The sequence below is a fragment of the Clupea harengus genome, chromosome 5, assembly GCF_900700415.2.
Source record: "Clupea harengus chromosome 5, Ch_v2.0.2, whole genome shotgun sequence".
NCBI lineage: Eukaryota > Metazoa > Chordata > Actinopteri > Clupeiformes > Clupeidae > Clupea > Clupea harengus.
In genome coordinates this window covers 17,322,614-17,339,068 of record NC_045156.1, presented here as the reverse complement: position 1 = coordinate 17,339,068, position 16,455 = coordinate 17,322,614, and the positions used below count along the sequence as shown (strand labels likewise).

Below are 16,455 nucleotides of genomic sequence, written 5' to 3'. Positions count from 1 at the left end.
CGAGGAGGAGGAAGACGACGAGGCAGAGGAGGAAATGCTGTCAGCTTCCATCTTCACCCTGGGCAGGAGGGGCGGAGTGGAGGTCCTGCGCTTCCCCGCGGGCTGGTGAGTGTGTGTGTGTGTGCGTGCGCGAGCGTGTGTGTGGTGCGTGGCCTCGGCGCCGAGCGCCTGACTGATCTGTTCCGGGCTGATGATGACGGCGTCGAGGCCGAAGAGGGCGGAGGAGCTGGAGTTGACCTCGATGACCTCACAGCTGCTGACGGTGGCCGTGGAGACGATCTTGCCGTCGATGTACAGGCTGAGGTTCTCGGAGATGTTGCTGGAGATGTTGGCCATGCCCTCGTCCCGCTCCGCCTCGTCCTCCGAGTCCATGCTGGGCACGTAGACGGGCGGGGGGCTGCTGCCGCCGGGCGACCCCCCCTCCTGCGGCGCCCCTGCTGACCGCCCCCGGCCTGCGTGGCGTCCGGCAGAAGCATGCCTTTCCTGCGCACGCCCTTGGGCAGCAGGTGGCGCTCGTGGATGCGGCGCTGGTGGCGGCGCATGTTGGTGTGCGTGCCGAACGCCTTGTTGCAGTACTTACACGGGTGCAGCTCCCGCGCCTCGCCGTTCTCGTCCACCATGACCGGCCGCTCCGAGTCGCCCGCCGATGACGGGTCCCTCTTCTGACCGTCGGCGGACAGGATGTGTGCCCCGTTCTGCGTCGCCATGACTATGAGATGGGCGGGGCTGCTGGTGGTGGTGGTGGTGGCGTCGGGGCGCTGGCCGTCCGTCAGGAGCAGTGGGCTGAGCAGCGTGGCGGTACCGGCCAGGGAACCGGGACGCTTCTTCCCCGCGCTCTCGTGGCGACGCTCGTGCCGCCGCCGGCCCACCTGCGAGCCGAAGCTCTTGCCACAGTAGCGGCAGCGGAACGAGAGCGCCTCCTGCTGGTTGCTGCTGGCCAGGCTGTGGATGTGTGTGTGCCGCTCCAGGCCCTGCTTGGTGGCGAAGTGGCGCTCGCAGTGCTGGCAAGGGTACGACTCACCCTGAAGGTCGTCCTCAAGGTCGCCCTCCGGGTCGGGGTCGGGGTCCTGCTGTGGCTTCAGGGCGCAGAACACGCTCTCAGATTCGCCTGCAGGGCTCCCTGGGGTTTCCCCCGCAGGGCTGCAGGGGCCCAGCTGTTCATGTGACACACTGCCCTCTACAGGCAGCCCTGAGCTCGGCTGGGAGGAGGGCAGCTGCTCCTCTCCCTCCTCTTCTTCCTCCTCCTCCTCTCCCTCCTCTTCTTCCCCCTCCTCCTCTTCCTCCTGGGGGGCCTCTAAGGGTGGGTGAGCTTGGGAGGGGGTCGTGCTCACCTCAGGGAGGGGCTCCGAGCTCTCTGCCCCAGCGAGGGGGTGGGGGTCGGGCTGGGCGGGGTGCATACTAACTGTGGTTATGACGGACTCCTGGGAGGGAGGCTTCTCCTTCACGAGCCCAGAGGACAGGGAGGGACTCTCATCCTCATTCAGGCCTGAAAACACACAGGAACAGCAGGTTTAAAGCAGGCGCTCACGAGCAACCGCACACATGTGCTGCCTATCCATTACAGTGCTGCAGGTCTCCCTTCAATCGATTATATATAATATTATATACACACACAACTAAACAATACCAACTACCCTTCATTACAAATTGTTATGAAAAATTGTTTAATTTTGGCAGGAAAAAAGATGTCTGACCAATAACTTTTTCCATGTACTAGTCGCTTTGACTGCTAGGCCAAAAGTGCTCCCTGCACACACACACCTTCACTCACGCATGTCTCACACACCTTCAGACTCACGCATGCCTCACACACACCTTCAGACTCACGCATGTCTCACACACACCTTCTTCAGACTCACGCATGTCTCGATCTCTGAGTCTGTCCGGCCCCGTTGACTTGAGGCCACGCAGTCCCACAGCAGCCAGCCTCTCCCGCTCCAAGAGCTTCTTCCTGGCTGCAGGGGGACAGGACACAGCGGTCACACACAGGTGGTCTCACACAGCAGGACACAGTGGTCACACACACAGGTGGTCACACACACAATACAGAGGAGCAGCTGAGCTGCTGATGGAGCTGCAGTAAAATGGGTCACAGTGTGCAATGCTCCAGGCAGCTGGGTGAGGAGACACACACACACACACACACACACACACACACACACACACACACACACACACACACACACACACACACACACACACACACACACACACACGAAAAAAGTAAACTCCAGCACACACTACATTGAAAACATGCAACTAAATTTACAGCTACGGTCTGAGCACAAAAATGGAATATACCAGGAAACACGGTCAGCAGGGCCTGACATGTTCAACATGGGGGGTGGGGGGTGTATGAGTGAGCTTGTGACCTCTGAACTACAGACACTGCTGTAGTTTGTTGGTTTGTTGTCTCTAATGCACGCTCAGTGTCATAATCCCTAATCCTAATCCTACCCCTAGTCTTTCTTTTGGTGGCAGAGTGGTGAGGTTTGTATTACTCAATTCATTTCTGAATTTAGTTCTAATCCTGTTTTGCGTGCCGAATCCACGTTCACACGACACACTTGTAGCCACCTCAATAAGTTTCTTCATTTCAGTGAATAGGACCGCTGTGTTCATGATACACAGCCTCTGGAACCTGCAACACTACACACACACTACCCCCCCCCACACACACACACACACACTACATGTGCTCATGATACAGTCTCTGCAAATCTGCAAACACTACACACACACACACCAGGGGGTTTTCCTGGGTCAAATGGGTCTTCGGTGCTCAAAAAAAAAATATTGCGCGCCAGTGCGCGCCACAGTCTCTGTGTTACCATGTCACCTTATTAGCTTACATTTACCATTTCATAAATTAATGGAGGATATGCTTCAGGAAATAAATTTTGCTTCCACTTTAGATGTATGGTTCAAAGATATCTAAGGTTTACCTCTTACATATATATGCAAACTACTGAAATGTATATCAATAGAATCTAGAACTAATCCAGTGGTCAGAAATGGAACACACAAATTATGAAATTCAAGTTTGTCTATTATTACTATTCATTTTTATTATACAAACCTACATACCATTCTTTTTGTTTTTATTATTAAAACTGTCCACAAATATGTTTAATAGTGTGTTAACTTTAAGGCTGCGTTGGAATCAAACCTTGTCAGCATTTTGAATGGACATTTCATTTGCATTTGTACAGTGTATTCGTGCACGTCGGGCTGGCCCTCGCAGCGGAACGACAGTTTACAACCGTACCGGTTTATCAATGATAATATTAATATTATTATATTCGAGATGCAACACAAATCTATCCGCTCTCCTCCGAACGAGCTGAGCTTTCATTGATGAACCAATGCGGTTGTCTGCCTCTCCCGGGGCCCCGCGGTCTACTGGTACTCGAACGGGTAGACAAATCAAATAATAGCCTACACCTGTGTAGGACCTCATAGGAGATATTGTAATACATTGAAAGCCACGAATACTGAAAATGGAATGCTATGCTCAAAATCACCGCCGACTGATGAAGTCAGGATGCATACGCAAGAGCTATCCAAAGACTGGTGGCTGCCTTAATGTACTGTACTTAGCAGTCAACCTCCCTTACTCTGTACGTTTAGATGCTTTACAGGTAGCTGTAAGCCATTAGATGCCTGAAACAACATTTTTGAAGTAAAGTGCCTTGGTTTAAAACAGCTAAAAGCTAGCTACATTAAGTTGCTTGCTCAAATCTCAAATTCAAACCAACGTCTTCTCTAAACTGGCAAGCTTGGAGCAGCCTCTGTTCAATGATTGGCTCAAGAAGTGGGATGCGGATTCCAGGCAGCTGCTGCCTTGAAGTCGACGGTGAAGGCTCAAAACACCATTAAGCTGAATTGCGCCATGAATGACAGCTTCTTTTCTTTTTTTTTTTTTTTTTAAATCGCTGACTTTTTTTTTGCCTTAGGCGCTCGGGATTTGTTGTAGGCGCTCGGGAAAACGGCTTAGGCGCGCGCCCACATTTTCTCTATGCAGGAAAAACCCTGCACACACACACACACACACACCACTACACACACACTACATTTGCTCAGGATACACAGTCTCTGCAACCTGTTGAGAGGAAAATTAAGCACACAAGTCACTGGAAACCAGGACCTGCTTGAGCTTCATAAACTCTGAGCTTCCTCTGCACTTCCACTACACACACACACACCACTACTACACTAGGGCCAATGATTTTCTGTTTAAAAAAACTAAATGTTTCACATTTAGGTGAATACCGTTTTGGCTCATTTTGTTCACTCTGAGGTAGATTGATGGCTTAAAATTAGTGAATAATATGTGCCACAAGTGACCCAAACCTTCTAAGATTGTTGTTTGCCAGCCATCAACAGAACAGAAGACTAAAAAAAACATTATTTGCCGGTGATTGGGAAGATGAGCGAATTAATGTGACAGGCTGTAGCGGGGGTGTGTCCGTCAACCGTTGAACGGGGGGGGGGGGGGGGGGGGGGGGGGGGGGGTGGCCGGAGCGGAGTTCAACACAGACGTGACATTTTCTCAGTGGTTTGGTTTTTTTAATTAATGTTTGTTCATCCTTGAGATCGTTGTTGTGCTTATTTGAAAGAAATACAGTCTTGCAGGGCAAAAAACTGGGGAATTTGGGCAATTTTGATGCACAAAATTATGTTTCCGTCTGACAGTTGCAATTCCGTTTCAAAGGGGTACATTCCCGCGAATTCCATCCCGGTTTCCGTTATCCGGCGGAAAAATCATTGGCCCTACTACATTCACACTGACACAACCACTAACTACACACTGATCAGTAAATGACAGGACCGTAAGCCGCTGGATCAGATAATTCATCAGAGACTTAAGGCCCTGATCAGTAATTTCACAGAGACTTAAAAGCCCTGATCAGACCCCTATAAAGCAATAGAGACCCAGGCCCGTCTTCAGCTGCCCTGCCAAAGTTTCAAGCTCTTCAGGACAACAATCCACTTCTCTTAGCCAAGCTTTCTGTTGCCTTTTAAATTCACAACGTTGGGAAGTGCATCCTAAACTGTGACTTAAGTGTGTAATCCGAGCTCACTGTGAGTGTAGTGTATTCAAGTTAAAGCCTTACATGTGTATTAAAGTTAAAGTCTTACAGTATATTAAAGTTAAAGTCTTACATGTGTATTAAAGTTAAAGTCTTACATGTGTATTAAAGTTAGTAGTAGGAGTAGTCAGGGACAGTCCTTATAACATTCTAAATTGTAAATATTAGGCAATTGGCCCCAACAGACTTTCAAATAACAACGTGTTTTTAAAACGTTGTGGAAAATGCCGACTACCCGAAATGGCAAAGGCATAACACAGTCGTTTGTAAGGAAGGCGCGCTCTACTTTCAAAATAAAGGCGATTTGGGTGGCGATTGAAAAAGACTTATTAACTTAAAGTAGAAATAAACCGCACTCAAGCTTGTCTCATTGCTTATTTATTTGACCATGTTTATTCCACAGACGCGTTTCGGCCTAAGCCATCGTCAGTGTGTATAAAACAGTCGTGTGGCACAGACACGAACAAAGTCGTGTTCACAGTCGCGAACACAGTCGCGAACACAGTCGTAAAACACAGTGATAAACACAGTCGTAAACACAGTCGTGATGAGTCGTTATGACAGTCGTTATAACAGTCATGAACACCCACCAAGGGCCTTTATGCTGTATGAATGAGGTTTAGCCAGTTTGAGAGTCGACATCCAGCTCACACATTACATAACCAGCATGCCCATTCAAGGACAGATCTAAACAAAAACAAAATTTCCCCATAATCATTTCACTCAGGGAAGTGATCTGAACAGATGAGGGACATAGTTACACAGAGTTAGCCGCTATCCTCGTTAGCACGACTAGACAAGGTCATCTGAGAGCAATCTTCTACAAAGCCTGATCAATGCCCACACACACACAACGACAGACACAGAGAACTGAATCCTGTCATCTGACCAGTATGTTCACAGACACCCTCTTGGTGTGCGCCACTGCCTCTACAACTCCCTCTGCTGCTCAAACACCGGGGAACACCCTGACCGTGTCCTCAAGAGAGTCCCAACACACACACACACACACACACACCAGACACACACACACAGACACAACAACCACACAGCTGTGCTGCCACTGTCTCCACACTCCTCTCTGCTGCTCAAAGCACAGGGAACACCCCTGACCGTGTCCTCAAGAGAGTGACCTAGACACACACACCCACCCACACCCCTGACCATGTCCTCAAGGACACCACACAGCACCACTGAGACTCAGGAGACACACACACACATACGATATCCCCACTGAGGACAAGCCTGAGGTGGGTAACACACACACACACACACGATATCCCCACTGAGGACAAGCCTGAGGCGGGTAACACACACACATACGATATCCCCACTGAGGACAAGCCTGAGGCGGGTAACACACACACACATACGATATCCCCACTGAGGACAGGCCTGAGGTGGGTAACACACACAACCACTGAGGAAAGAGCGTGAGCAGGCGCGCACACACACACACACACACCACCACTGAGGACAGAGCCCAGGAGTTTAGCGCAAACACAACCATTGACGACAAGGCTCATACATACACACACACACACACACACACAAAGATGACAGAGCTCAGGAGGGGGTGTGCACACACTCACGCCCATATCACATTCAACCACATACACCAGACATCACCACAGCAGAAAAGGCTGTCACACACACACACACATTCAGTGCGTCACTAGAAGCAGTTATATCAGTAATAATGCTGTCATAACGCACACTGAAAAAGCCCAGTATGCGCTTCAGGAACTACTTTGGGCCATTTCTTTACCAAGTTAACTTCAAACAGTAAAAACATGAGGTGACCATAAACCGTAATATTCTGACCTTACAGATCAAATCTAGGGCACTACATTAGGCAGTTGATAAAGCCTCCACTCGGTTCCATGGGAAGAGGTCTGTAGAGGGAAGGGTCGGTGCTAAGGAAAGGGTGTGGGGGCTGGCTTGTGCAACACTTACTGCGCACTGATAAACCTGCTGGCTAGCTTACTGGCGTCTTCAGCACTTGGATCGAAGATACATTACTTTCGGTTCACATCCTCGAAAACGACATTAAGTTGGACCTAAACAGGCTCCTAACTTCGTGGTATATGAAAGAAAAGCGCACTGGACACAGCAACTGTCTGAGCATCCGGGTGCTGGGCCTCTCGGGTGGGTGTAACGAGCAAAGTAAAGCTCGAACGGCCAACGCAAAGGTAGCGTTAGTTTAAGAATCCTCCGTATGAAATCGGCCAACCTTTTATCAATTGTCAACCAGGTTAAGTCGGTTAATGTCAGTTTAAAGCGCTGAAGAGACGAAGGTAGCATAACAGGATATCACGTCACGTAACTCACACACAACTGATGGGCTCAGTGCAATATCAAAGGAGAATTCTTACATAAGACTGAACCGACAAATAATTAGCAAGCTAGCTATGCTAGCTAGAGCTATCGCATATTTGGCATGCCAATGGTTGACCTGTGGATGTGGATGCAGCTGCACAGTTGATAGGTCCAGAAGCGCCTTACCTTGCTAACTTGGCTGATAGGTGAAATGGCTAGTTAAGTGATTTGAACTATGATTACTCTTATATCAACAGTGACCTGTTAGATAAGTTGGCCCGCAGCAGCAGTTACCTGTCGATGCAATGAAAAAAAAAAAAATCGATCGTTCACCAACATTAACACTTCTTGCAAAGACGTGTAGAATTAACAACACCAATAGTTCACACTAACTACGAAATGCAATTCTCACCGACTTGAGGGCTCTGTATGACCAGTGGCCATTAAGTACTGGTCAGCAAACAACACTGCAGCCTTAACATTTCAAAATTCACTCGTGTAGAATCGTCTACATGGGCAAAACCAGAGCCCCTAATTACACCTCCGAAATACTTAACCTTAATGCCTACAAAAAGAATCAACTGTCCACGCGGAGACAGGAAAGGTCACTAGTAGCTTGCTACTCTGTACAGAGCTACGTGAATTAGCCCAAGTAACCTAGCTAGCTAGCTAACATTAGACGCGAAACAGTTCTTGCTGCTGTCGAAAGTATCCAGCTCGCTAGCGAGTTAGCTTTACAACTTGAACGGCCTATCTCCGTACGTGAGACAACACAGCTAAGCGTGTTATAACAGTTCGTATATGTTAGCTCACTTATTTAAGGTGGATGCAGTCTCTTATCTCCCAACAGCAACATTGACATGCTTGCCAAAAAGCAGCAATCAACCTGAACTGTCGGAACTGTAAACGTTAGCAATCAGGCGAAAGGCTAGCGAACATAAATTTGGAACTATCTGCTAGTGACCAAGTTTGCCGTTTTATACCCACTTCACCAGTAACGTTTAACACCTGTTTAACTTCGAAATGTAAACACTTTGGAGATGAAAGCGTTATGTTATATTATAGACGCCAATTAAAATATCAAAGTTTACCTCTTTTGGCCCTGGGAGAATTTTTTCTTGCTTAAACTGCTTGCTCTTTCTTCCTCTAGTGCAGCTGCTATCTCCGGGTTGTCTTCCCCATTGTACCACACAAGCAACTCTTGTCCCGGCCCGATTGGCTAAAAGAAGTAGAGAAGAGGATAAGAGCCAATCAGAATAGATGTTGCTGCAGGATGAGTGGGGGCGAGAGGAAAATGCTCGGGCCTCAATTGAACGTCAAGTCAGAGTCAAACGTGCGAGGCACTCTTACATTTTCAAAAAGGTTAGCAAGATTGTTGAAGTTGTACATTGGAACAAACATCGCCTTCATTTCCACGACCTGTAATTGTTGTCATAATATAACGGTGGGATAAGGCAAAAATAGTGACACTTGACGTCTCTTTTGTGTTGCATAAAATATGGAAAAATAAGAATAAGAACACAATGTGACGTTGAGAAGGGCGACCCAGTAGGCGGCAAGAGTTATCGAATAAAACATTTAGTCGAAACCAATTGCTGACTGACCCAAAGAAACTTCGGTGTAAATTTAAAATATTCTGATGTGTACATTTAGTTAACGCTCTGAATCATAGCTAAACATAATATACCACAGTCTAAATTATCCATCCAAATATGAAGTAGGCCTACAGATGTTACAATGTTTACCTGTGGCTTACTCATTTGAACATGCAAATATATACATGGACATTTAGAGACAATGCTTTATCACAAAAGCAGAGCATCAAAGCAGAGTGCAGCACACATATAGTTCCTACATGAAGCCAGTTCACATGTACTACTCTAAGGCGATAGTAATAACTCTGTACCCACCCTCCAGCCAGTGAGGCTCTAGAGCTTTACATGACGTCCCTATTCCGGCTTTTGAATGTAGCTTTGGTAGTGCGGTCTCAGAACATGAGCATGTTTCCAACTTTCCCAAAGGAGCGGCCCAGAGGAGTCCCCTCCAGCAGAGGTCCACTGCAGACCTACCCCTCCAGCAGAGGTCCACTGCACAGACCTACCCCTCCAGCAGAGGTCCACTGCACAGACCTACCCCTCCAGCAGAGGTCCACCTGCACAGACCTACCCGGAGCACCTTGTAGTAAATGGCCCTATTGATCTCCAGGGGGAACAGGTTCTGCTCCTGGGCGGAGCGAGCCCAGTTTACGTAGCGCAGCCAGTTCCCCTTCAGGGGGTCTGTGGCGTCCACACACATCCAGCCACGCGCAGGGAAGTACACCTGCGAGAGGGGGAGGGGGACACATGAGGTAAGATGGGTACACAAACACACATTGGGAGGGGGAGGGGGGGGGGGGGCGGACACATGAGGTAAGATGGGTACACAAACACACATTTAGACATCTGGAAGCATGAGAGTAATAGGTACAGAGCAGTGGAAAAATTCTCAGGGGGGACAATTTTTTGGGATAATGATTAAGGCGACCCATTCAGTAGGTACATTAAGTTAGCTGATTAACTCATACAGCAATACCTTTTTGTCCACTATTGGCAGCACACAACAGTAATATGTCCCCTCTTGCTACATAGCTAGAGTAGCAAGTTACAGGTGGAAAGCTATGGAAGAAAGTTGCATCCAGGAGCCTTCATAAGCAAACATGTTATCAAACAAATTATCCCACTTTTTCATTATCCACGTGTCTCAAATGTTGTATGATGTAACATAGCTTAACAGGACACATGATGTGTCCAGTAACATCATAAAGAAGGGGTAACATACTGTAAGTCAAAACCAACCATATTTATTGACTGATCTTGAAAGTATTGGCTTACAAAAGCAAACTAAGTCATCACATAAAAAATTATTCAGTGTTAGTGCAAGAAGCGAACTGTGAAACACACTGTGAAACCTATGAAAAGTGACAGTGGTATATGAAATACAGACCGCGTTAGCTACTTCACGACCGTGATTTTCTTTCGTTCCAATTCTTGGATGTAGGATTTCCCTCCCTTTGTAGAAACCTGTTGAATGGATACATTTGGTCTAGGAAGTCCTAATTGTTTTGTTGTCAATTTATCTTCATTAGTACGCCGACTAAAAAGGAGTTTCTGTCAAAGAGCGAATCGAGTTATTGAACAGGGCAGCCATCTTGACAGAATATGCCCCCGTCGAAGCTGTATGACGTTCGTATAGGCTTTTACGTCCACTACTTATGACAAGACATGGAGGGGCGAGCCCTCCCGGAAGACATAGAGAATGCAATGAGAGCTCTGTTTTGTGAAAAAAATGGATTTAACATGGGAGTCAATGGGAGAGGTCTGGGGCGATTTTCATTTCGCCCCAAATCGCCCCAGAAGGGGCGGGGCCATTTGAAGCACGACTTTAGGCTGACTGAACGACTGTTACCTGATTCGACAATGACATACAGAGGCAGATCAGACGGTCTAGTGGTAGAATCCGACAGAAAAAAAATTATTACATTTAAATGTACATGTCATTTACGCGACTTACAAGGATATTGCGTTTATACATCAGGAGGTTTTTTTTTTTTTTTTTTCCTAGGCAGTGCGTCGCCCCAATCGCCCTTATGGACAAGCCGCCCCTGGTACAGAGACATTTAAACACACCACAATAACAGTGATAGGCACACAGACGTTTAAGTACACCACAATAACGTAGTGATGGGCACAGAGTTTTTCTAAATACCTGAGTCCCATACTACAGTTTAGCATACTCCAACTCTACCTGAGTAACATACTACAGTTTAGCATACTCCAACTCTACCTGACTACCTGAGTAGTTTAAACAAGTCCACTGAGTGCTGGTGTTTGAACAGATCCAGACCACAATGACGGCCCTGAATGTGGTCTGGCAGGGACTGGCTACCTGTCCCAGGGTGTCACGTATCCTAGCCACAGGCCATTGGTCAGTATCCTAGTCACAGGCCATTGGTCAGTATCCTAGTCACAGGCCACTGGTCACAGGCCATTGGTCAGTATCCTAGTCACAGGCCATTGGTCAGTATCCTGGTCACAGGCCATTGGTCAGTATCCTAGTCACAGGCCATTGGTCAGTATCCTAGTCACAGGCCATTGGTCACAGGTCATTGGTCAGTATTCTAGTCACAGGCCACTGGTCACAGGCCATTGGTCAGTATCCTAGTCACAGGCCACTGGTCACAGGCCATTGGTCAGCTACTCACCTCCCACATGTAGACGTTACTGGTCAGCTACTCACCTCCCACATGTAGACGTTACTGGTCACCTGGGACCTCTTCTTCTTGTCGCCCATAAAGGGCCCGAAACGCTTGCCTCTGGGGAGGGCCTGCGCTGCCCACACACCTGGGGGGGTAATAAGGGTTAAGAGGAAGTGAGAGTAAGAGAAGGTGTGTTGCAGCTAAAGAGTAGCGAATGCTGCTGCTCTGACAGCCGATCCAGTACACCAATGCTGCTCTGACAGCCAATCCAGTACACCAATGCTGCTCTGACAGCCAATCCAGTGCACCAATGCTGCTCTGACAGCCAATCCAGTACAGTAATGCTGCTCTGACAGCCAATCCAGTAGGGTTATACTGCTGCTCTGACAGCCAATCCAGTACACCAATGCTGCTGCTCTGACAGCCAATCCAGTACACCAATGCTGCTGCTCTGACAGCCAATCCAGTACACCAATGCTGCTCTGACAGCCAATCCAGTACACCAATGCTGCTCTGACAGCCAATCCAGTAGAGTTATACTGCTGCTCTGACAGCCAATCCAGTACACCAATGCTGTTCTGACAGCCAATCCAGTACACCAATGCTGCTCTGACAGCCAATCCAGTACAGTAATACTGAGCCATTTTCAAAATGGCACTTCAGAATTCAATCCAGCCTGTTAAAAACACACAGACAGACAGACAGACAGAAAGACAGACAGACAGACGCTCTTCCCATTCAAGAAGGGGTATTGTAAAGCTTATAATGTGCAGCAGGGACTTTAAGAAACAACCAAAGGAAAGATGAAACTACCTCTTTGGGGTAACATGCTTAAGAGACAGATGAAACTACCTCTTTGTGGTAATATGATTAAGAGACAGTTCCACTTAAGGGGGGAAACCTGGAAAAAAGGGAAGGGTGTGTGTGTGAGAGAGAGTGTGTGTGTGCGCATGTGTGTGATTAGAAGGGATTTTGACAAGCGTGCATGAATTCATGAGGACTCACTATATTAAACACGCAACACACGCAACACACGCAACACACGTGTCCAAAGAGGCTCCATCATGGCTTCCTTGCAAGACACGCAACACACGCAACACATACAACACACGCAACACACACAATGCACCAAACACACACAACGCCTTCAGCTCCAGTTCATTTGAGCTTTAACCAGGAGTGCTTCAGGAGATGCGTCCACAGCTAACCTCTGTGAAAGTGTGTCTCGCTCGAGTACAGAGCCAGAGCCCCAGGACTGAGGAGGACAGGCTGAACCATGAGCTGATGTGGGGTTAGGGGTCAGGGGTTAGGGTGAGCTGATGTGGGGTTAGGGGTCAGGGGTTAGGGTGAGCTGATGTGGGGTTAGGGGTTAGGGTGAGCTGATGTGGGGTTAGGGGTTAGGGTGAGCTGATGTGGGGTCAGGGGTCAGGGTGAGCTGATGTGGGGTCAGGGGTCAGGGTGAGCTGATGTGGGGACTGAATGTAACGTTGCGTCTGCATCCCCAGATAAACATACTAGGAGCTTTTCAACTCCACCCACAATGCATTTCACCTCGCTCACCCAGGCAGCCCTTTGATGTGATAAAATAATCAGGCAGTCAACCCAACGCCTACATCTGAAACAGCCGTCACAGTCAACCCAACGCCTACATCTGAAACAGCCGTCACAGTCAACCCAACGCCTACATCTGAAACAGCCGTCACAGTCAACCCAACGCCTACATCTGAAACAGCCTTCACAGTCAACCCAACGCCTACATCTGAAACAGCCGTCACAGTCAACCCAACGCCTACATCTGAAACAGCCGTCACAGTCAACCCAACGCCTACATCTGAAACAGCCTTCACAGTCAACCCAACGCCTACATCTGAAACAGCCGTCACAGTCAACCCAACGCCTACATCTGAAACAGCCTTCATAGTCAACCCAACACCTACATCTGAAACAGCCTTCACAGTCAACCCAACATCTGAAACAGCCTTCACAGTCAACCCAACGCCTACATCTGAAACAGCCGTCACAGTCAACCCAACATCTGTAACAGCCTTCAGTCAACCCAACGCCTACATCTGACACAGCCGTCACAGTCAACCCAACGCCTACATCTGAAAGAGCCTTCAGTCAACCCAACGCCTACATCTGACACAGCCGTCACAGTCAACCCAACGCCTACATCTGAAAGAGCCTTCAGTCAACCCAATGCCTACATCTGAAAGAGCTTCACTTCTCAGCAAACAGGAACTACCGTCAACACACACTCACCCACAGGTACTTAATCTGCTGAGGAGGAAATCATTTTTTTAATGCACATATCATTGAGTAGATCATTTCTGCATTTATAAACTATTATACTTCTACTAATAATAATACTACTATAATAATAGTATTACTATAGCAATAATAACATTAGGTACTGTAATACTACTATACTATAACAGTAATAACATTAGCTACTGTAATACTAGTATTACTATAACAATAATAACATTAGGTTTATTTATTGTTAATATTAGCAGTAGTAGTAGTAGTAGTAGTAGTAGTAGTGGTGTGAAACTGTCATCACTCACCTATGCGGTTTGGATTGACAGCGGACCGCCTGAGCCTCATGTCATCTGGGAGTCCTTTCCAGACGTGGGGGGGGACGTCCTCCAGGGTCTCCGATACCCCCTCACTGACAGACAACCCTCCAGATACCACCGTCACAGCCATGCCTGCCAGGGATCAAACACCTGCTCACACACACACACACACACACACACACACAGCTCTCTCACACACACACACACACACAGCTCTCACAGAAGCCAAATCCACAAACCTTTGTCCCCCGTTACACAGAATGAACTGGTGTGCCAGTGCCGTACATATGACTCCCATTCTACACACCAGGTGTGCTAAAGGCTACATATGACTCCCACTCTACACATCAGGTGTGCTAAAGGCTACATATGACTCCCACTCTACACATCAGGTGTGCTAAAGGCTACATATGACTCCCATATGACTCCTATTCTACACACCAGGTGTGCTAAAGGCTACATATGACTCCCACTCTACACATCAGGTGTGCATGAGCGGTACATTAGGGCGGGGCACTCACCTGTCACTCATCCGTCTCTGTCCAGACTCCACCCCCTGGGTACCGCTTCAACAGCCGGCCGGGCTCACATGGGATCTGGGAAACAACACACTTTACCGTCTCAGGCACACACACACACTTTACCGTCTCAGACAGACAGACACACACACACACACACACACACACACACACACTTCACCATTTCAGCCACACATAGCACACAAAAAAACACACACACACACCGTAATGTCCAGTAATGACCTTACTAAAACACAAGGTTGTTTATGCCAGATCCCATACTTATTTAGGAGCTCACACACTCTCTCACACACACATACACACACAGGGTTGTTTATGATCACATACTTATTTAAGAGCTCACACACACACGCACAGACAGATCCCATACTTATTTAAGACATTGAGGTAAAAGGAAACATGACATTTCTAGATCTTTCCTTTTCATTTTCCCCACTTGATGATTATTCCCCACTTGATGATTATTCCCTGTGTGAGGTAATCCTGGAGAACAGGATTCTAGCCAGTCCTGTGTGTTCTCTTCGCCACACACCCACACACATGCACACACACACACTTCAGGTGTTCAGTTCAGTCCAGTCCTGTGTGTTCTCTTCACCACACACACACACGCAGGCACACACGCACATGCAAACACGCACGCACGCATGCACTTCAGGTGTTCAGTTCAGTCCTGTGTGTTCTCTTCACCACACACACACACGCAGGCACCTGCAAACACGCACGCACGCATGCACTTCAGGTGTTCAGTTCAGTCCTGTGTGTTCTCTACACCACACACACACACACACACACGCACGCACGCACGCAAACACACACACACACACACAAGCACAGGTGTTCAGTCCAGTCCTGGGTTCCATTAGCCTGAGAAAGTTAGTGCCAATCTACAGGCCATCATCATGCATCATCATCATGTTCTCTGAGCGCGGCTTTGGTCTCAGAGCAAGGCACTGCCCCTCTCCAGCCTTCTGTTACCCTGACAACCCCGGGTAAGGCCCTTCTGCCCCCCTAGCACCCCCGGGTGAGGCCCTTCTGCCCCCCTGACACCCCTGGGTAAGGCCCTTCTGCCCCACTAGCAGGGTAATTACGAGGCAGTCAAGAACGATCAACTCAGCCCTGACAAACAAACAGCGCTTTCTATCTAGGCATGAACACCGCATTCATCAGCAGTTATGAGAGTCACAGGCGTATCTCTATCAGGTTCAGTTATGAGACGTGAGTGTGATCTCACAGGTGTATGAGACGTGAGTGTGTATCTATCAGGCTCAGTTATAAGACGTGAGTGTGATCTATCAGGCTCAGTTATGAGTCGTAAGTGTGATCTCACAGGTATATCTCTACCAGGCTCAGTTATGAGACGTGAGTGTGATCTCACAGGTATATCTCTATCAGTTATGAGACGTGAGTGTGATCTCACAGGTGTATGAGACGTGAGTGTGATCTCACAGGTGTATCTCTATCAGGCTATGTCTGTCTGTCCTCTGGCACCGTGCAGTGGCCTGTAGCAAAGCAGAGACACACCCCTCTTCCTGGGAGGCCGCAGGAGGCCCAGCACAGGGACACGGGGCAAACAGGCCCTGGCAGGGCAATTAGCAGCTAAATGAGACGCGGAGTGGGGAGAGACGCTGCCCATTCCTCAGGAGACCCTCGTCGACACCTGGCACCCCCCGGCACAGCTGCCCCGGCCT

At 48.3% G+C, this 16,455-nt stretch overlaps 1 protein-coding gene across 1 annotated transcript in view; it reads right to left on the bottom strand.

Annotated features, from left to right (window-relative positions):
• Positions 1-16,455, bottom strand: part of prdm2b (PR domain containing 2, with ZNF domain b) — a 40,358-nt gene that overhangs the window by 20,199 nt on the left and 3,704 nt on the right. Inside the window, 8 exon segments of the mRNA XM_031567174.2 lie at positions 58-1,486; positions 1,845-1,955; positions 8,504-8,528; positions 8,530-8,631; positions 9,579-9,731; positions 11,688-11,791; positions 14,214-14,375; positions 14,747-14,821. Of these exon segments, the coding sequence (XP_031423034.2) occupies positions 58-1,486; positions 1,845-1,955; positions 8,504-8,528; positions 8,530-8,631; positions 9,579-9,731; positions 11,688-11,791; positions 14,214-14,355 (2,066 nt within the window). The 5' untranslated portion in view covers positions 14,356-14,375; positions 14,747-14,821.